Source organism: Rhinolophus sinicus, linkage group LG07, assembly GCF_036562045.2.
Source record: "Rhinolophus sinicus isolate RSC01 linkage group LG07, ASM3656204v1, whole genome shotgun sequence".
NCBI classification, from domain to species: domain Eukaryota; kingdom Metazoa; phylum Chordata; class Mammalia; order Chiroptera; family Rhinolophidae; genus Rhinolophus; species Rhinolophus sinicus.
The window spans coordinates 80,725,003-80,747,919 of NC_133757.1; the positions used below are offsets into that span (position 1 = coordinate 80,725,003).

Here is a 22,917-nt window from a genome sequence, read left to right on the forward strand (position 1 = left end):
GATGCACTAATGGTATTATTAAGATTCAATTGGCAAAATTTATACAAACTCTTCAAATACCTTGGCCTCCCCCTTTAAAGTTATAACAAATTCGATAGCTATAATTCAACAAACGATTCCCCACTCAACACACAAACACATCTGAGAGAGCCACGTATAGAGATATCTGAAGGTGGGAGTATTAGAGCAAACAGGGTAGATGGGACAGGTGGGGAAGGACAGAGACAGAAGCTGCACACAGTCCGGTGTTCACTGTGGCCCCAGAAGATGCAATAGCAGTGAAGGGTTGGCGTGCAACCCCCAGTGGGCAAACCGAAGAGGCAGAGACAGCAATTAGGCCTGCGTGGCTGGCACACATTGAGGCTGGGCCCACAGTCAGGGTCAGAGAAGCAGTGAAAATGGTTGCAGCATTCCACAGCCTGCCAGCATGGGACAAAGGATTCCCCAAAAAGGGAATCCACCCATCCCATCCTCCTGTGGACCACCTGTCAGTAAAATCTTTTCTTGGCAGATCATGAAAGGGCTGAAAGAAACATCCTAAGTGGTCTGTAGTCATTGGAGCTAAACCTACCAGGAAAAGCAGAGCCAAATACTTGAACTCGCTTCTCCTCACCCACCCTCCCTGATCCATCACTGCTCAGCCTGGTAGAGACAGCAGGCTCAACTCAGAGACAGCAGCTCTACCAGTGGCTTCTGGCTACAGGACAGTGGCACTGAGAACACACAGGAGACCTACAGCCTGCCACTTCCAATCTATAGGAATGGTGTCCTGAGACTGAGGCAACCGGGTCTCCTCCTCAGGGGATATGGGGCATTTTCCATAGCTAAGGCGACACTGTCTCACAAAGATCCTGAAGCCCCAGTACGGCTAGTAGGAGGAAAAAAAACAAAAACTTGTGCTTCAGCACCACCTACTGGAAAACAAGAGAAAGACCTCTACTTATATGCTAAACAGTGGAGTGTAAACTACTTAAAAAAGAAAAAAAAATCATTCCCACAAATGCCCAGGCAGGGAAATATTCCACCAAGCATAATGATTAACCAAGGTAACAATGGAATTCAGAAAGAACATGAAAAATCTCCAGAAAATAAACTTAAAGACCTGGAGGACTGTGATTTTTTTTTAAATTAAATGTATTGAGGTGACAATTGTTAGTAAAATTACATAGATTTCAGGTGTACAATTCTGTATTACATCATCTATAAATCCCATTGTGTGTTCATCACCCAGAGTCAGTTCTCCTTCCATCACCATATATTTGATCCCCCTTACCCTCATCTCCCACCTCCCACCCCCCACCCCCCTTACCCTCTGGCAACCACCAAACCATTGTCTGTGTCTATGAGTTTCTGTTTCTCATTTGTTTGTCTTGTTCTTTTGTTGTTTTGGTTTATATACCACATATCAGTGAAATCACATGGTTCTCTGCTTTTCTGTCTGACTTATTTCGCTCAGCATTACACTCTCAAGATCCATCCATGTTGTCACAAATGTTCCTATATCATCTTTTCTTACCGAATAGTATTCCATTGTGTATATATACCACAACTTCTTTATCCATTCATCTATCGAAGGACATTTTGGTTGTTTCCATGTCTTGGCCACCGTAAACAAAGCTGCAATGAACATTGGAGCACACGTGTCTTTATCTCTAAATGTTTTCAGATTTTTTGGGTAGATACCCAGGAGAGGGATTGCTGGGTCATATGACAATTCTATTCGTAATTTTTTGAGGAACCTCCACACCGCCTTCCATAACGGCTGCACCAGTCTGCATTCCCACCAACAGTGTATGAGGGTTCCTTTTTCTCCACAGCCTCTCCAACATTTGTTACTATTTGTCTTGTTGATGATAGCCATTCTGACTGGGGTGAGGTGATATCTCATTGTGGTTTTGATTTGCATTTCTCTGATGATTAGTGATGTTGAGCATTTTTTCATATGTCTATTTGCCATTTGTATGTCCTCTTTGGAGAAATGTCTCTTCAAGTCCTCTGCCCATTTTTCAATTGGGTTGTTTGTTTTTTGTTGTTGAGTTGCATGAGTTCCTTGTATATTCTGGATACTAGCCCCTTATCGGAGGCACTGTTTGCAAAAATCTTCTCCCATTCAGTTGGTGGCCTCTTTATTTTGTCAATGGTTTCTTTTGCTGTGCAGAAGCTTTTAAGTTTCATATAGTCCCATTCGTTTATTTTAGCTTTTACTTCCATTGCCTTTGGAGTCAAGTTCATAAAATGCTCTTTGAACCCAAGGTCCATAAGTTTAGTACCTATGTTTTCTTCTATGCAGTTTATTGTGTCAGGTCTTATGCTTAAGTCTTTGATCCATTTTGAATTAACTTTGGTACATGGTGACAAATAGCAGTCCAGTTTCATTCTTTTGCACGTGGCTATCCAATTCTCCCAGCACCATTTATTGAAGAGGCTGTCTTTGCTCCATTGTATGTTTTTAGCTTCTTTGTCAAAAATTATCTGTCCATATTTATGTGGTTTTATTTCTGGGTTCTCAATTCTATTCCATTGGTCTATGTGTCTGTTTTTCTGCCAATACCATGCTGTTTTGATTATTGTGGCCCTGTAATACAAGCCAAAGTCAGGAAGTGTGATACCTCCATTATTGTTCTTTTTTCTTGAGATCGCTTTGGCTATTCGGGGTCTTTTGTGGTTCCAAACAAATCTGATGATTTTTTGTTCTATTTCTTTAAAACATACCATTGCGATTTTGATGGGGATTGCATTGAATCTGTATATTGCATTGGGTAATATGGCCATTTTAACTATGTTGATTCTTCCAATCCATGAGCACGGAATGTCTTTCCATTTCTTTGTGTCTTCTTCAATTTCTTTCAAAAATGTCTTATAGTTTTCAGCATATAGGTCTTTCACATCCTTGGTTAAGTTTATTCCTAGGTATTTTATTCTTTTTGCTACAATTGAAAAATGAATTGTTTTTTGTATTTCTCTTTCTGAGATTTCATTGTTAGTATATAGGAAGGGAATGGACTTTTGTGCGTTGATTTTGTAGCCAGCAACTTTACTGTATTCGTTGATTGTTTCTAATAGTTTTTTGGTGGAGTCTTTAGGGTTTTCTATATATAGCATCATGTCATCTGCAAAGAGTGATAATTTAACTTCTTCATTCCCAATTTGGATGCCTTTTATTTCTTTCTCTTGCCTGATTGCTCTGGCAAGGACTTCCAACACGATGTTGAAAAGCAGAGGTGATAGGGGACATCCCTGTCGTGTTCCTGAACGTAGAGCAAAGAGCTTCAGCTTTTCACCGTTAATTATGATATGAATTGAGAGTTTGTCATATATGGCCTTTATTATGTTAAGGTATTTTCCTTCTATACCTATTTTATTAAGTGTTTTAATCATAAATGGATGTTGTATCTTGTCAAATGCTTTTTCTGCATCAATTGATATAATCATATGATTTTTGTCCTTTATTTTGTTTATATGATGTATCACATTGATGGATTTGCATATGTTGAACCATCCTTGTGCCCCGGGGATGAACCCCACTTGGTCGTGATGAATAATCTTTTTAATGCATTGTTGTATTCGATTTGCTAGAATTTTATTTAGGATTTTTGCATCGGTATTCATCAGAGATATTGGTCTGTAGTTTTCTTTTTTTGTGCTGTCCTTACCAGGTTTTGGTATCAGGGTAATGTTGGCCTCATAAAATGAGTTGGGGAGTACTGTTTCTTCTTCAATTTTTTGGAAGAGTTTGTGCAGAATTGGTATTAGATCCTCTTTGAAGGTTTGGTAGAATTCACTAGTGAAGCCATCTGGTCCCGGACTTTTGCTTTTGGGAAGGTTTTGGATGACTGATTCAATTTCGTTACTGGTGATCGGTCTGTTTAGATTTTCCAGTTCTTCATGGTTCAGCCTTGAAGGCTATATGTTTCTAAGAACTTGTCCATTTCTTCTAGGTTGTTGAATTTGGTGGCATATAGTCCTTCATAGTATTCTTGGATGATCCTTTGTATTTCTGTGGTGTCCGTGATAACTTCCCCTTTTATGTTTCTGATTTTGTTAATCAGTGTCTTCTCTCTTTTTATCTTAGTAAGTCTAGCCAAGGGTTTGTCAATTTTGTTAATCTTTTCAAAGAACCAGCTCTTTGTCACATTAATTTTTTCTATTGTCTTTTTGTTCTCTATTTCATTTAGTTCTGCTCTAATTTTTGTTATTTCCTTTCTTCTGCTGACCTTGGGTTTTACTTGTTCTTCTTTTTCTAGTTCTTTAAGGTGTAACATGAGGTTATTTATTTGGGAGTTTTCTTGTTTCTTGAGATAGGCCTGTAATGAGATAAATTTCCCTCTTAAAACTGCTTCGCTGCATCCCAAAAATTTTGTTAGGATGTATTTTCATTGTCATTTGTTTCAATGTATCTTTTGATCTCTCCTCTAATTTCTTCTTTGACCCAGTCCTTCTTTAAAAGTATGTTGTTTAGTCTCCATGTATTTGTGTTTTTTCCCGCTTTCTTTTTACAGTTGATATCCAATTTCAAAGCCTTGTGATCAGAGAATATGCATGGTATGATTTCAATCTTCTTAAATTTGTTGAGACTGATTTTATGTCCCAATATATGGTCTATCCTTGAGAATGTTCCATGTACACTAGAAAAGAATGTATAGTCTGATGTTTTAGGATGAAGTGCTCTATAAATGTCAATTATGTCCATTTCATCTAATGTGTCATTTAGGGCTACTATTTCGTTATTTATTTTCTGTTTGGATGATCTATCCATAGCTGTCAATGATGTATTTAAGTCCCCTAGTATAATTGTGTTTTGGTCAATTTCTCCCTTTAGTTCTGTTAGTAGTTGCTTGGTGTATTTCGGTGCTCCCTGATTGGGGGCATAAATATTGATGACTGTTATGTCTTCTTGTTGTACAGTCCCTTCACCATTATGAAATGTCCATCTTTGTCTCTTGTTATCTTTTTCACCTTGAAGTCTGTTTCATCTGATATCATTATGGCTACACCTGATTTTCTCTGGGTACCATTTGCTTGGAGTGTCAATTTCCACCCTTTCACTTTGAGTCTATGCTTGTCCTTGTAGCTGAGATGTGTCTCTTGGAGACAGCATATGGTTGGGTTTAGTTTTTTGATCCAATCTGCTACTCTGTGCCTTTTTATTGGTGAGTTCAGTCCATTTACATTTAGGGTGATTATTGATATGTGAGGATTTCCTGTCATTCTATCTTTAGTTTTCTGGTAAGGCTGTGTCTCCATTGTTTCTTTGCCTTTTTGTTGTTGTCTATTATTTCTGTGTGGTGGTATTCTATGATGTTTCCCTCTGTTTCTTCTTTTATTTCAGTATATATTTCAGTTCTGGATTTTTTTTGAGTGGTTACCCTTAAGTTTATGTAAAAGAAAGTTTGATATTTAGAGTATTCCATTATCTTCAGCACGCTTACTTTCTCCATTCCCCTATTCCGGTTCAGGCCTTTACTCTCCCCCTTTTTGAGTTTTGGTTGCCACAAATTGTCCCTGTTGATGGTGGTCGAATAGCCTCCTTTAGTATTTCTTGTAGTGCAGGTCGTGTATTAGAAAATTCCCTCAGCTTCTGTATGTCTGGAAAGGTCTTTATTCCTCCTTCATATCTAAAGGATATCTTTGCTGGATATATTATTCTTGGCTCATGATTTCTCTCTTTCAATAGTTTGAATATTTGGTTCCACTGCCTCCTGGCTTGTAGAGTTTCTGCTGAAAAATCTGATGATAATCTAATGGGCTTTCCTTTGTAAGTTACCGTCTTCTTTTCCCTGGCTGCCTTGAGGATTCTTTCTTTGTCGTTGATTTTAGACAGCTTCAATACAATGTGCCTTGGAGAAGGCCTGTTGGGATTGAGGTAACTAGGTGTTCTATTTGCTTCTTGGATTCAAGGGTCCAGTTCTGTCCACAAATTTGGGAAGTTCTCATCGACAATTTGTTTGAATATATTCTCTGTTCCCTTCTCTCTTTCTTCTCCTTCTGGTATGCCCATTATTCTTATATTGCTCTTTCTGATGGAGTCTGAAAGTTTTTGTATAGTTCTTTCATTTCTTTTAAGTCTCAAGTCTCTTTCTTCTTCTATCTGTGTCATTTCCAGGTTGCTATCTTCGATGTCACTGATTCTTTCCTCCATCTGGTCAACTCTACTACCTAAGCTGGTTATTTCATTCTTAATTTCTTCTATTGAGTTCTTAATCTCCAGAAATTCTATTTGGTTCTTTTTCAAAATTTCAATCTCTTTTGTAAAATGCTCATGCTGTTCTTTAATTGAGTTTCTGAGTTCATTTAACTGCCTATCTGTGTTTTCTTGTATCTCGTTGAGTTTTTTCAGAACTGCAGTCTTGAATTCTCTGTCATTTAAGTCACATATTTCTGTATCTTTAAGTGCCTTTTCTGGAGATTTTTCACTTTCTTTCTGAGCTATCTTGTTGCCTTGGTTATTCATGGCGATTACTGGTTTACTATTTCTCTTCCTAGACATCTACAGGAGTGACTTCTGCAACAAGTTGATAGGAAGAGGTCTTTCTTTTGTTTTCCAGTACTTGTTGGTAGAACGTTTTACTTTTTCTCCGACTGCAGGCTTTTTTTTTTCCTCTCTCACAAGGTAGTGCTATGTTTTCTCTGCACTATTCCAGCTTCTCACACACTGGGGGGATTCCCTGGGAGATGGGCTTCTCTTCTGTTAATAGTTCGTCTAGGTCACAGGGCGCAGTGCCCCGGTGGGTATGCGGAGAGCTTTTGATGTTCCAAAGCTCCTCCAGCTCCTGATTCAGAGTCCGTATGTTTCAGCAGTTCTGTTTACTCCTGTAGGGATCCACCCAGATAGGTGGGGCCAGGGGTGGGGTGAGCTGTGAGAGGTGGCCCAGAGCAATGGCAGCGACCACCACCACAGCCGGTCCTGCTTCCACAGCTCTCTCCCCTTTGCCGGAACTAGTTGGGCTGTGAATTTGTGTTTGTGGGCCACAGTTCTCAAATATAGCAAATTTTCTGTTGTTTTGATCTGACACTGCTACTGTTTCGCTTCTAGCACCGGGCAGGTGGGGGCGGGGCGAGCTCTGGGAGGGGAGGGAGGGGGCGGCTGGTCTCAGTGCCTAAGGCTCCGTTCTCTGCTCGGCAGTGCGGGCTTAAACCACCGTTTTCAGCCTTTTTCCCTCAGTCTTTTCTCCGAGGTCTCTGCCGTGAGCGTTGGGTTCAGCCGTGTTATATGCTGCCCCCTCAGCCCTGTGGAGCCCTGGCAGAGCCCTAGCAGTCCGAGTTCTTCCCTCACTCACAGCTGCAGTAGTTCCGGGAAGCAGCGAGCTCGAAGCACTGAGCTGGGTCTGAGTCCTGCGCCCCCGCGGCTCCGTCTCCGCACTTCTCCCTTTCCTCCTCCCCCCCCCCGCTCGCGCAAATCTCCCACCTGTGGGTGATTTCAGTTGGTAGTGGGCCTCTTCGTCTTGCCTGTCTGCTGTGCAGGGAGTCCTTTGTGGAGTTTTTGTTGTTCAATTCTTTGTAAATTCCAGGGGAGCTTTACAGAGGCTCACCTCACTCCGCCATTTTTCCAGAACTCCTAGGACTGTGATTTAAATGACAGAAAATTCACGACTGCAGTCCTGAAAAAATTCAGTGAGATAAAAGAAAACTCAGACAAGCAATTCAACAAGCACAGAAGTAAAATCAGTGAACAAAAGGAGTACTTTACCAAAGAGATTGAAACTGTAAAAAAGAACCAAACAGAAATTCCGAAGGTGAAGAACCCAAGAAAAGCAATGAAGAATGAACTAACAAGCTTAGGAAATAGAGCAGAGCAGGTGTAAAATAATTAGTGACATAGGAGATAGAAATCCAGAAATGACTCAAGTGGAAGAAGAGAATCGAAAGTAAAAAGAAAAATGACGGAAGTCCACAAGAACGATCTGACCCATTAGAAAGATCAATAATGAGTATACCAGAAGGAGAAGGAGAAGAAGGGGAGAAGGGAAAGAAAGCCTATTCAAATAAATGATAGACAAGAACTTCTGAAAACTATGGAAAGAACTGGATCCTCGAACCCAAGAAGCTAACAGAACACCTAATTATCTTAATCCAAAAAGGTCTTCTCCAAGGCACATTTATATTAAAACTGTCAAAAATTAATGACAAAGAAAGAATTTTCAAGCAACCAGGGAAAAGAAGACAGTAACCTATAAAGGAAATCCCATTAGATTATTGAGAAGTGAAGAACATTAAAGTGTCAGCCCAATACTTTCAGTAATAAAAAAAAAAAAGTAAGGCAAGAACACATTATGATTGACTCATAGATGTGCCCACACAAAATTAATAAACACTGACAATTTCCCTAATACAATTATACATACATAAGAGAACTCAATAGCAAAGAGCAAAGTGGGTGAAAACAACCCTCCATCCTTGTTTTAGAGAATGCAATGAAACACACCAATAGCAACACTGTGACCTCACCATGAAAAGAAAGGACTTGGACAGACAATTTATAATAGAGAAGGCAAATGGCTCACTAACCCACAAATATATTCAGCCTCCAAACAATAAAATAATTGCACCATACATCTCTTTCTTATACCCCCCTTTTAGCTACTAAATAAATTGTTTTCATATGACTACCCAGAGTGAAAGAAGATACTGTGAAATGTATGTCTCGTAAATTACTGTTGTAAGACAATGCTTGAAAGGAATTCCTAGGTCTGGTTGATCTCATCAATATGGAAACATAGTTGAATATGCCCCCTCTTCAAAATAAAAAAGAGGACATACAGATGGCTAATAGATACATGAAAAGATGCTCAACATCACTAATCATCAAAGAAATGAAAATTAAAACAACAATGAGATATCAACTCACACCTGTCGGAATGGCTGTTATCAATAAATCAACAAACAACAAGTGTTGGTGTGGATGTGGAGGAAAGGGAACCCTTGTGCACTGTTGGTGGAATTGCACATTGATGCAGCCACTTTGGAAAACAGTATGTAGTTTCTTCAAAAAATTAAGAACAGAACTACTTTATGACCTAGCAATTCCACTTCTGGGTATTTATCCAAAGAAATCCAAAACACCAATTTGAAAATATATATGCACCCCTATGTTCACCACAGCACCACTTACAATAGCCAAGGTATGGAAGCAACCTAAGTGCCCATCACTTAGGGCACTTGGATGAAGAAGAAGTGGTACATATATACAATGGAATATTAGTTGGCCATTAAAAAGAAGGAAAGCTTACCAATTGCGACAACATGGAAGGTTGAATACCCTTGAGGGTATTATGCTAAGTGAAATAAGTCAGACAGAGAAAGGCAAATACCATATGATCTCAGTTATATGTGGAATCTAAAGAACAAAATAAGCGAACAGAAAAAAGAGAGAGAGAAACAGACACATCGATACAGAGAACAAACTGATGTTTGACAGAGGGGTGGGTCAGAGGGCTGGGTGAAAAAGGTGAAGGGATTAAGAAATACAAACTGGGAGTTACAAAATAGTCACAGGGATGTAAAGTGCTGTATACAAAATATAGTAAATAATATTGCAACAACTAAGTATAGTGCCAGGTGGGTACTAGACTAATAAAGGGATCACTGCATGAATTATATAAATGTCTAACCACTATACTATACACCTGAAACTAATATTTAATATAAAATGATACTGAATGTCAACTGTAACTGAAAAAACAAATAATTTCAAAAAATTATATAGAGAAGTTGAACTCAAACAAACAGAAATTCCAGAATATAAATAAAAGAAGCAAATTCCACAAACACAATCTGATTAAAGAATCACAATGTCTGGTTTTGAGACTTGGAGCCATGAAATCAAGGGCACTTTTGCAGCTTCAGGACGATTGTACCTTTTGTTCCGCCACCCCAAAGGATCTTTTCAGAGCCCCCTTTATGTTGTTATTCCTGAGACTGTAGATGAAGGGGTTCAGCATGGGTGTGACCACTGTGTACAGGACCGAGGCTGTAGCACTAGAGTGTGCATGGTGGGTCACAGCAGAGCTGAGGTACACTCCTAGGCCTGTTAAATAAAATAAGGAGACAACTGAGAGGTGAGACGCACAGGTAGAAAATGCTTTATACTTCCCCTGAGCCAACGACATTGCACGTATGCAGGAAACGATCCTATAGTAAGAGTAAAGGATCCCAGTCAGGGAACCACCACCCACCAGCACAGCTACCAAATACATCACCAGGGTGTTAACAAAGGTGTCAGAACAGGCAAGTTGGATCATCTGGTTGAGTTCACAGAAAAAGTGGGGGATTTGCAAGTCTGCACAGAAGGACAGCCTCAGCACCATTAGGCTATATAACAAGGAAATCAGGACACTCATGATCCAGGACACCAGAACCAACAGTCCACAGAGCCGGGGGTGCATGATGACCGTGTAGTGCAGGGGGTGACAGATGGCCACGAAGCGGTCATAGGCCATCACGGTCAGGAGGAAGTTATCCAACCCTGCAAAGAGTGTAAAAAAGTACATCTGTGTGATGCAGCCTCCATAGGTTATGACTTTGCTCTGTGTCTGGATGTTCACCAGCATCTTGGGGACGGTGGTGGAGGTGAAACAGATGTCCACAAAGGACAGGTTGGAGAGGAAGAAGTACATGGGCGTGTGCAGGTGGGAGTCTGAGCTGACGGCCAGGACGATGAGCAGGTTTCCTAACACAGTGATCAGGTACATGGAGAGGAAAAGCCCAAAGAGGAGGGGCTGCAGGTCTGGCTCCTCTGAAAGTCCCAGGAGAACAAATTCTGAAACTCTTGTAAGATTCTCTGGTTCCATGAGGAAGACGTGACTTCCAAGACAGAAAAATCACATGAGTAATTTTCATACAAACAGACTTTACTCAGATGCTCTAATGCTACAACTTACATTTTGCAGCCAAGTGATTAATTTCAATATTTTTGTATCGATCATGTTCCTTCTAGGGGTTTCCTGTGCCATCTCAGATTATAAACTTTTGTCCCAATCTGCTTCATTCCAAAGGTGTCATGTATTGTACAGTTTTCATGAGAATTTGTCATGTCTTTCAGGAATATAAATTGAGCGCTCACCATGTTTTAGGTACCATCTAGCCTCTTAGTACTAGAGTGCTGAAAAACAGAAGTTTATACAGGTCAATGAAGGGAAAAAATATGGAAGCTAATAATAAAAATATATAACATTTCAAAGAGACAGATCATATGAAGGGAAAGCAGGTGTAAAGCAAGATGGTCACTAGTGTTTTGTTATGTTTTCATGGGCATTTAGTCAAGTCCTGCTAATAATGTGACATTTGAACAGAGACCTCAGTGAAGAAAGTGAGGGAGAGGCAAGGAAATGTGGGCGTGTGTACTTGGAAAAAGGAATGACCAGTACAGACGCCTTGGGGTGGAGCAGAAGGGCTTTAGTGATCTGTCCGAAGTGAATATCGGAGTATCTGATGGGTCTTGATTATAATTATTTTCAGGTTATTTTCCAGTAGAGTTTCTCACCCAGAAATGATTTTGTGCTTGGGGTACCTGGCATTGCCTGAATGAATACTGATAGCACCTACAGTCCACAGGAAAGCACCCACACCCAATCATTATTCAGCCCCCAAGTCAACAGAGAGAAGGTGAGCAAACCCAGTCAAGACCAGCATTCAATCTGTATGTGCCTACGATCAACAGCCTCCTACTAGACGTGGAATCTGAGTCAGCAGGGCCTGGGGGCTCAGAGAGTCTGCATTTCTAACCGGCTCCCGGGGGCGTTGATGCTGCAGCTCCTGGTGTGTGGCCCCCGCTCTGAGGAGCAGGTGAGGTCCTGTGTCAGAGTCAGGGTCAGGCAGTTTCAGGTTTTCTGAATCAATTATTTCTTTGCATGTATTAATATTTAAAGCAATTGTGTAGTCACTCATTCCAGAAACTATGATAATTTTCTACGTTCATTTCTCTTATATAAGGGCCCCTGAGTGTATAATTATACACTTTTAAGAGACTTTGTAGTGAGCAGAATAAGGGCCTCCAAAATATGTCCACAACCCATCCCCAGTGCCTTTGCATTTGATATTTTTATAGCAAGGGGGCATTAGGGTAGGAGATGGGACAGGCTTGCTAACCGGCTGACGTTAAGAAGATGACCCAGTGTCATCCAGGTGGGAGGAACGTAACCACAATGGTCCTCTAGGTAGAAGCGAGAGACAAGATGAAGAAGCTAAACTGCTGGCTTTGAAGGCGGAGGAATGGCCATGAGCCAGGAAAGGCAGGGGCCAGAATACAAACTGAAATAGGAAGGGAAACAGCATTTCACCTGAGCCTCTAGAAGGAACCCAGCTCTGCAGACACCTTGATATCAGCCCATGAGACTCATTTCGGGTTCTCACACCCAGAACTGTGAGAGCATATACTTGTTTGTTTTAATCAACTAATGCGGGAATATTTTACAACAGCAATAGAATCTAATACAGATATTTATTCAATATAATTTGCAGTGGGAACTGAGTTGAAGCCTCTCCATTCATTCATTAGCTTCCCCGGGGTAAGAGCATTGTATTTCAAAACCCTCATGAAGTAGAAAAGAACTTTAAATCAAGATGGAGACATCCCACCCCATTAGCTGGGACACTGAAGTCCTCATTGCATAAATGTAAACGTGGTGTGACTACAATGCTTTGTGGCATTAAGATTTAACATACAAGGGTGACCTTCATTTTCCATCACTAAACTCTTTTGTTCTCAGCACTGTGTCCTCTTTGCCTAAAATTTGGTCAATCCTCAATTTATACTCCCAAGTGTATGACAGAATTTCATTAAAAATGTAGAAGACAATGAGAACAACGGAGAAAAAGCTGAGTGTGGAATGATATCCCTACTAACTGTTCCAAAATAAAAGTAAACAAGTAACAAACCAAAGTATATGCAGCCTTGTCGGTAATGAAATAATTCAATGAAAACTATTTAGCATTCCTCTTTAGACTTAATGGTTTTTTCACATAAATATCCAGCATGAGAGAAGATACTGCAATGTATGTCTCACAAATGTGTGTTGCAAGGTAGTTCCTGCCTCCAATGACCTGGATCTTTCCACTGAATACAAAACATGCTCACGGGGTTTTGAAAATTAATTTGGGGAACGTACAGTGGGATAGTGGATGGGGGGAGGGGGGTTCACACAGTGTGAGGGATATAAATAATAAACGTCTTAGTTTTGCTTTGTCTTGTGCACCTGAAACTAATAAAACAAAACAAAACAAAACAAAACCTCATAGACACAGACAATAGTTTAGTGGTTACCAGAGGGTAATGGGGGAAAGGGGATGGTAGATGAGGGTAAAGTGGATCAAATATATGGTGATGGAAGGAGAACTGACTCTCAGTGATGAACACACAATGTGATTTATAGATGATGTAATACAGAATTGTTCACCTGAAATCTATGTACCTTTACTAACAATTGTCACCCCAATAAACTTTAATTAAAGAAAAAAATAAATAAATAAATAAGCGACATCTAAAAAAAAAAAAATCAAATACTCTCATTAACAATAATAATTAAAAAAAAACATGCTCAAAAACACCCCATCTTAGAAATTTCACTGCCGTGCACCAGCCTCCACACCTAAAGCTATTTTCCTATTTCCCGAACAGGAAAAATCCTCAGATATGTTTTCATTGTACTGCAACAATATTATGCATCTCACTCATTCTACAGGGTCACGTAAGGGCACATCCATACCCACCCCTTAATTGTCAACTATGGTCCCTGTATGGAAGATTTTTGGTGTTTTGATAGGGATTGCATTAAGTCAATATATTGCTTTGAGTAGTGAGGACATTTTAACGATGTTAATTTCTCCTGTCCGATACCACAATATAGGCTTTCATTTATTGTATCTTCTTCAATTTCTTTCTTCACTGTCATGTACTTTTCTATGTATAGGTCTATTCTCTCCTTGGTCCAATTTATTCCACATTATTTTTTTTGATGCAATTATAAATGAGATTGTTTTCTTTATTTCTCTTTCTGATAGTTCAGTATTAGTGTATAAAAATTCAACTGATTTCTAATATTAACTTTACATTTTTCACAGGACTAGAACAAATCATCTTAAAATTGATATGGAACCATGAATAACCACTTGAACTCTTGAGAAAGAACAAAGTTGGAGATGTCATGTTACCTGATATCGAGCTACACTACAAGGCTACAGTGATGAACACAGCACAGTACGGGCATGAAAACAGACATGTAATTCAATGGAATAGAATAAAGACCCAAGATAAACCCACACTTACATGATTGTTTGTCTATGAAAATGAGGCAAGAATATACAGTGAGGTAAAGACAGTCTCTTCAATAAATGGTGTTGGGATGACTTACATGTATGGGAAAATATGAAACTGAAACACCTTCTTACACCATATACAAGAATAAACTCAAAATAGATGAAAGACTTAAATGTAAGACTTGGAACCATAAAACTCTTAGAAGAAAACATAAGCAGTAATTCTCTGATGTTGCTTTTAGTAATATTTGTTTTATGATAGATCTCCTTGGGCAAGGGAAACAAACAAAAAATAAACACAGGGAACTACATCAAACTAAACAGATTTTGCACAACAATGAAAACAATCAACAACAAAAAGACAACGTACTGATTGGGAGAAGACATTCACCAGTGATACATCGGATATGGGTTATATCCAAAATTTATAAAGAATACATACAACTCAACCTCAAAACAACAAACAATCCCATTTAAAAAGCGCAGAGGACTGAATAGACATTTCTCCAAAGAGGACACACCAATGGCCAATAGGTATAAAAAGATGGTCAAGGTCACTAATCATCAAATTAAAACCACAATGAGATATCAACTGACACATGTCAGAATGGCTGTTGTACATCAATAAGCAACAAGTGCTGGTGAGGACGTGGAGAAAAAAAGAACTCTCGTGTACTGTGGGTAGGATTGCAAATTGGTGCAGCCAATATGGACCACAGTATAGAGTTTCCTCAAAAAATTAAAAATATGAGATAGCAATTCCCCTTCTGAGTAATTATCCAAAGAAATCCAAAACACTAATTAGGAAAGATATGTGAACCCCTATGTTCACTGCAACACTATTTACAAGAGCCAAATATGTAAGCAACCTAGTGCTCATCAGTTGACGACTGGATAAAGAGATGTGATACATATATACAATTGATTATTGTATAAAAAAGAATGAAATCTTACCATTTGTGACAACATGGGTAGACCTGGAGGGTATTATGCTAAGTAAAACAAGTCAGACAGAGAAAGACAAATACCATATGATCTCTCTTATATGTGAAATGTAAAGAGAAAAGTAAACAAAATGAAAACAGACTCATATTTACAGAGAACAAATTGATGGTTGCCAGAAAGGTGAGGGTTGTGGGGCTGGGTAAAAAAGTGAAGGGATTAAGAAATACAAATTGATATTTACAAAATAGTCCCAGGGATGTAGAGCACAGCATACAAAATATAGTAAGTAATATTGCAGCAACTATATACAGTGCCAGGAGGTACAGACTAATGGGGTGATCACTACATAAATTATATGAATGTCTAACCACTATAGTGCACTCCCGAAATTAATATAAAATAATATTGAAGGTCAACTATAATGTAAAAAAAAAATAATTAAAAAAAATTATATACAGAAGTTGAACTCAAACAAATTGAAATTCCAGAATATAAATAAAACAAGAACAAACACAATCTGATTAAAGAATCACAATATCTGGTTTTAGACTTGGAGCCATGAAATCAAGGGCACTTTTGCAGTCTCATGAGGATTGTCCCTTTTATACTGTCATCCCAAAGGATCTTTGCAGAGCCCCCTTTATATCGTTATTCCTGAGACTGTAGATGAAGGGGTTCAGCATGGGTGTGACCACTGTGTACAGGACCGAGGCTGTAGCACTAGAGTGTGCATTGTGGGTAGCAGGAGAGCTGAGGTACACTCCCAGGATTGTTAAATAAAATAAGGAAACGACCGAGAGGTGAGACGCACAGGTAGAAAATGCTTTATACTTCCCCTGAGCCGACGACATTGCACGTATACAGGAAACGATCTTGGAGTAAGAGTAAAGGATTCCAGCCAGGGGACCACCACCCAGTAGCACAGCTACAAAATACATCACTAGGTTATTAACAAAATTATCAGAACAGGCAAGTTGGATCATCTGGTTGAGCTCACAGAAAAAGTGGGGGATTTGCAAGTCTGCACGGAAGGACAGCCTCAGCACCATTAGGCTATATAACAAGGAAATCAGGACACCGATGGTCCAGGACACCAGAACCAACTGTCCACAGAGCCGGGGGTGCATGATGACCGTGTAGTGCAGGGGGTGACAGATGGCCACGAAGCGGTCATAGGCCATCACAGTCAGGAGGAAGTTATCCAACCCTGCAAAGAGTATAAAAAAGTACATCTGTGTGATGCAGCCTCCATAGGTTATGACTTTGCTCTGTGTCTGGATGTTCACCAGCATCTTAGGGATGGTGGTGGAGGTGAAACAGATGTCCACAAAGGACAGGTTGCAGAGGAAGAAGTACATGGGTGTGTGCAGGTGGGACTCTGAGCTGACGGCCAGGACGATGAGCAGGTTTCCTAATACAGTGATCAGGTACATGGAGAGGAAAAGCCCAAAGAGGAGGGGCTGCAGGTCTGGATCCTCTGAAAGTCCCAGGAGAACAAATTCTGAAACTCTTGTAAGATTCTCTGGTTCCATGAGGAAGACGTGACTTCCAAGACAGGAAAATCACATGAGTAATTTTCATACAAACAGACTTTACTCAGATATTTCTAATGCTACAATTTATATTTTGCAGCCAAGTGATTAATTTCAATACTTTTGTATGGATCTTGTTCCTTCTAGGGGTTTCCTGTGCCATCTCAGATTAGGAATCTTTGTCCCAATCTGCTTCTTTCCAAAGGTGTCATGTATTGTACAGTTTTCATGAGAAATTCTTCATGTATTTCAGGAATATAAATTGAACTCTCACCATTGTTTTAGGTACTGTCTAGCCTGTTAGTACTAGAGGGCTGAAAAGCAGAAGTTTACACAGGTTGATGAAGGAGAAAAAATATGCAAGCTAATAATAAATATACATAACATTTCATAAGGTGACAGATCATTTTAAGAAAGGAAAGCAAGGGTAAATCAAGATAGTGACTAGTGGTTTTTTTTTTGTTTTTCAAGGGCATTTAGTCAAGTCCTGCAAACAAGGAAACAAGGTGACATTTGAACAGAGCCTTCAGTGAAGAAAGTGAGGGAGATGCAAGGAAATGTGGGCGTGTGTTCTTGGAAGAAGGAATGACCAGTACAGACGCCTTGGGGTGGAGCAGAGGGGCTTTAGTGATCTGTCCAAACTGAATATTGGAGTATCTGATGGATCTTGATTATAATTATTTCAGGTTATTTTCCAGTAGGGTTTCTCACTCAGAAAATATTTTGCGCCTGGGGTATCTAGCATTCCCTGAATGAATGCTGATAACACCTACAATCTCCAGGAAAGCACCCACACCCAACCATTATTCAGCCTCCAACTCAACAGAGAGAAGGTGAGAAAACCCAGTCAAGACCAGCACTTCAACCTGTATGTACCTACGATCAACAGCCTCCTATCAGACGCAGAATCTGAGTCAGCAGGGCCTGGGGGCTCAGAGAGTCTGCATTTCTAACCGGCTCCCGGGGGCGTTGATGCTGCAGGTCCTGGTGTGTGGCCCCCGCTCTGAGGAGCAGGTGAGGTCCTGTGTCAGAGTCAGGGGCAGGCAGTTTCAGGTTTTCTGAATCAAATATTTCATTGCATGAATTATTAAAGCAATTAGTGTGCTCACACATTCCAGAAACTGTAATAAATTCTGTGTTCATTTCTCTTATATTTAGGGCCCCTGAGTGTATACATTTTTAAGAGACTTTGTACTGAGCAGAATACGGGCCTCCAAACTATGCCCACACCCCATCTGAAGTGCCTTTGCATTTGATATTTTTATAGCAGAGAAGGATTAGGGTAGAAGATGGGACAGGCTTGCTAACCGGCTGACGTTACCATTCATTCATTAGCTTCCCCTGGGTGAGGGCATTTTACTTTGAAAACCCACATGAAGTGGAAAAGAACTTTAAATCAAACTGTAGACATCCCACCCCATTAGCAGGTGCACTGAAGTCCTCATGGCATAAATGTAAACGTGGTGTGAGATGCCTTTGTGGCATTAGATTTAAGGTACAATGAGTGCCCTTCATTTCTCCTTCACCGAAGTGTTTTGTTCTCAGCACTGTGTCCTCTTTGCCTAAAATTTGGTCAATCCTCAATTTATACTCCCCAGTGCATGACAGAATTTCTCATTAAAAATCTAGAATGACTGTCGGGACAGAGCCAGGAGTGCAGTTTCCAGGCTCTCGGCCTCACATGGAAAGGTGCTGGCTCAGGTAGTAAATGGCCATCAACTGTGATTGGATGGCCATCTGTTGTGGCTAGTTGGCTGTCAGCTGTAACCAGTGAGCCATTGGCCACTAATATAACTGCTGTGGCTACGCTAGCAGAAAATGGGGGCTAGCAAGAAGATGGTGGCTGAGCTAGCAAGCGCGGATTGCAGTTAGCAAGTGAGGTTGGTTGGTAGAGACAAGTGGATGGCCGGGTTGCGGGTCGTGTGGCTCCTGCTTCCTGTGTCTCCAACCCAGCTGCCAGCAAGACTACAGTGGTGTGACTCCCCTACCTATGGCTCCATGGGTGTTCCTTTTTGGCCTCACCATGTCCTGAGTTCTTGTGTGGGGAGCGGGAGCTGAGACCCCGCCTGCCGCCTTGCATGACAATAACCACCAGGGGGAAAAAGCTGAGTGTGGGATAGAAATCCCTACTAATTGTTTCAAAATAAAAGTAAACAAGTAAAAATCCAAAATTTATGCAGCCTTGCCAGTAATGAAATAATACAATGAAAACAATTTAGTATTCCTCTTTAGACATATTAACTAATTTTTCATGTAAATACCCAGCATAAGAAAAGATTCTTAATGTATATCTCACCACTGTGTGTTGCAAGGTAGTGCCTACCTCCAATGGCCTGGATCTTGTCAGTGAACACAAAACATGCTCAAATACACCCCATCTTAGAATTTTCACTTCAGTGCACCAGCCTCCGCACCTGAAGCTATTCTCCTACTCCCCGAACAGCAAAACCTTCAGATACGTTTTCATTGTACTGCACCCATTTCATGCATCTCATTCATTCTACAGGGTCACCTAGTGGTATTTCCATGCCCATCACTTAATTATTAACTATGGTCTCTGTACGGAAGATTTTTGGTATTTTGATAGCGATTGCATTAAGTCAATAGATTGCTTTCAGTAGCGTGCACATTTTAACGATATTAATTTCTCCTGTCTGATACCACAATATGGCCTTCCATTTTTTGTATCTTCTTCAATTTCTTTTCATTGTCATGTACTTTTCTGTATATAGGTCTATTCCCTCCTTGGTCAAATTTATTCCAAGGCATTTTTTGATGCAACTGTAAATGAGATTGTTTTCTTTATTTCTCTTTCAGATAGTTCATTATTAGTGTATAAAAATACAACTGCTTTCTAAATATTAACATTGCATTTTTCACAGGACTAGAACAAATAATCTTAAAATTGATATGGAACCACAGAAGACCATGAATAACCACAGCACTCTTGAGAAAGAACAAAGTTGGAGATATGCTACTTGATATCAAGCTATACTACAAGTCTATAGCAATGAAAACAGTACGATATGGGTATAAAAACAGACACAAAATTCAATGGAATAGAATAAAGAGCTCAGAAATAAACCCACACTTATATGGTCCTTTGTCTATGACAACGAGGCAAGAACATGCAGTGAGGTAAAGACAGTCTCTTCAATAAATGGTGTTGGGAAAACTTACATATATGGGAAAATATGAAATTGGAACACCTTCTTACACCATATACAAGAATAAACTCAAAATGGATGAAAGACTTAAATGTAAGTCTTGGAACCATAAAACTCTAAGAAGAAAACACAGGCAGTAATTTCTCTGACATTCCTTTTAGTAAAATTTATTTGCTGACATATCTCTTTGGGCTGAGAAACAAAACAAAAAATAAACAAATGGAACTACATCCAACTAAGAGTTTTTGCACAGGAATAAAAACTATCAACAAAAAGAAAAGACAACCTACTGATTGGGAGAAGACATTCGCCAATGATACATCGGATAAGGGTTATATCCCAAATTTATAAAGAATACATACAACTCCACCTCAAAACAACAAACAATCCCATTTAAAAAGGGCAGAGGACTGAACAGACACTTCTCCAAAGAGGACATACCGATGGCCAATAGGTATATAAAAAGATGGTCAAGGTCACTAATCATCAAATTAAAACCACAATGAGATATCAACTCACACGTGTCACAATGGCTGTTGTACATCAATAAGCAACAAGTGCTGGTGAGGACGTGGAGAAAAAAGGAACTCTCGTACACTGTCGGTGGAATTGCAAACTGGTGCAGCCAATATGGACCACAGTATGGAGTGTCCTCAATTCCACTGCTGAGTAGTTATCCAAAGAAATCCAAAACACTAATTAGGAACAATATATACACCCCTGTGTTCACTGCAACAGTATGTACAAGAGCCAAATATATAAGCAACCTAAGTGTTCATCAATTGATGACTGTATAAAGAAGATGTGGTACATATATACAATTGATTATTGTATAAAATGAATGAAATATTACCATTTGTGACAACATAGGTAGATCTGGAGGGTATTATGCTAAGTAAAACAAGTCAGACAGAGAAAGACAAATACCATATGATTTCACTTATACGTGGAATGTAAAGACAAAAATAAACAAAACGGAAACAGACTCATATTACAGAGAACGAATTCATGGTTGCCAGAGAGGTGAGGGTTGTGGGGCTGGGTAAAAAAAGTGAAAGGATTAAGAAATATAAATTGGTATTTACAAAATAGTCACAGGGATGTAAAGTACAGCATACAGAATATAGTAAATAACATTGCAACAACTACGCATAGTGCCAGGAGATACAGACTAATGGAGGATCACTACATAAATTATATAAATGTCTAACTAGTATAGTGTACACCTGAAACTAATAATAAATAATATTGAATGTCAACTGTAACGGAAAAGAAAACAATTTTTAAAAATTATGTAGGAAGTTGAACACAAACAAATGGAAATTCCAGAATATAAATAAAAGAAGGAAATTCTACAAACACAATCTGATTAAAGAATCATAATGTCTGGTGTTAGAATTGGAGCCATGAAATCAAGGGCACTTTTTCAGTCAGGACGATCCTCCCTTTAGTACTGTCATCTCAAATAATCTTTTCAGAGCTCCCTTTATATCTTTATTCCTGAGACTGTAGATGAAGGGGTTCAGCATGGGTGTGACCACTGTGTACAGGACCGAGGCTGTAGCACTAGAGTGTGCATTGTGGGTAGCAGGAGAGCTGAGGTACACTCCTAGGCTTGTTAAATAAAATAAGGAGACAACCGAGAGGTGAGACGCACAGGTAGAAAATGCTTTATACTTCCCCTGAGTAGATGAAATCGCACGTATGCAGGAAATGATCCTATAGTAAGAGCAAAGGATCCCAGTCAGGGAACCAAAACCCACCAGCACAGCTACAAAATATAACACCACGTTGTTTAGAAAGGTGTCAGAGCAGGCAAGTTGGACCATCTGGTTGAGTTCACAGAAAAAGTGGGGGATTTGCAAGTCTGCACAGAAGGACAGCCTCAGCACCATTAGGCTATATAACAAGGAAATCAGGACACTCATGATCCAGGACACCAGAACCAACCGTCCACAGAGCCGGGGGTGCATGATGACCGTGTAGTGCAGGGGGTGACAGATGGCCACGAAGCGGTCATAGGCCATCACGGTCAGGAGGAAGTTATCCAACTCTGCAAAGAGTAGGAAAAAGTACATCTGTGTGATGCAGCCTCCATAGGTTATGACTTTGCTCTGCGTCTGGATGTTCACCAGCATCTTAGGGACGGTGGTGGAGGTGAAACAGATGTCCACAAAGGACAGGTTGGAGAGGAAGAAGTACATGGGCGTGTGCAGGTGGGAGTCTGAGCTGACGGCCAGGACGATGAGCAGGTTTCCTAACACAGTGATCAGGTACATGGAGAGGAAAAGCCCAAAGAGGAGGGGCTGCAGGTCTGGCTCCTCTGAAAGTCCCAGGAGAACAAATTCTGAAACTCTTGTAAGATTCTCTGGTTCCATGAGGAAGACGTGACTTCCAAGACAGGAAAATCACATGAGTAATTTTCATACAAACTTTACTCAGATTCTTTAATGCTACAGTTTATATTTTGCAGCCAAGTGATTAATTTCAATACTTTTATATGGATCTTATTCCTTCTAGAGCTTTCCTGTGCCATCTCAGATTAGGAATTTTTATCCCCTTCTGCTTCTTTCCAAAGGTGTCATATATTCCACAGTTTTCATGAGAAATTTTTGTGTATTTCAGGAATAATAATTGAGTCCTCACCATGTTTTAGGTACTGTCTAGTCTGTGAGTATTGGAGTGCTGTAAAACAACAGTACATACAGGTAAGTGAAAGAAAAAATATGCAAGCTAATAATAAAAATATATAACATTTCATATGGTGACACGTCATATAAAGAAGGAAAACAAGTGTAAAACAAGATGGCAACTAGTGTTTTTATTTTTTTCCCAGGGCATTTAGTTAAATCCTGCAAACAAGGTGACATTTGAACAGAGACCTCAGTGAAGAAAGTGAAGGAGACACAAGGAAATGTGGGCGTGTGTACTTGGAAGAAGGAATGACCAGTACAGAGGCCCTGGGGTGGAGCAGAAGGGCTTTAGTGATCTGTCCAAAGTGAATATTGGAGTATCTGATGGTC

At 39.9% G+C, this 22,917-nt stretch overlaps 3 protein-coding genes across 3 annotated transcripts; all 3 read right to left on the reverse strand.

Annotated features, from left to right (window-relative positions):
• Nucleotides 1-9,839: 9,839 nt before the first annotated feature.
• Nucleotides 9,840-10,787, reverse strand: LOC109439070 (olfactory receptor 7A17). The gene has a single exon (XM_019719262.2). It carries the CDS (start codon nucleotides 10,785-10,787, stop codon nucleotides 9,840-9,842), a length of 948 nt encoding a protein of 315 aa, XP_019574821.2.
• Nucleotides 10,788-15,797: 5,010 nt separating this feature from the next.
• LOC109439072 (olfactory receptor 7A17) lies at nucleotides 15,798-16,727 on the reverse strand. The gene has a single exon (XM_019719263.2). The coding sequence runs from the start codon at nucleotides 16,725-16,727 to the stop codon at nucleotides 15,798-15,800; it is 930 nt and encodes a 309-aa protein (XP_019574822.2).
• A 4,597-nt stretch (nucleotides 16,728-21,324) lies between these two features.
• Nucleotides 21,325-22,272, reverse strand: LOC109439073 (olfactory receptor 7A17). Its single transcript, XM_019719264.2, has one exon. The coding sequence runs from the start codon at nucleotides 22,270-22,272 to the stop codon at nucleotides 21,325-21,327; it is 948 nt and encodes a 315-aa protein (XP_019574823.2).
• Between the last annotated feature and the right edge of the window lie 645 nt (nucleotides 22,273-22,917).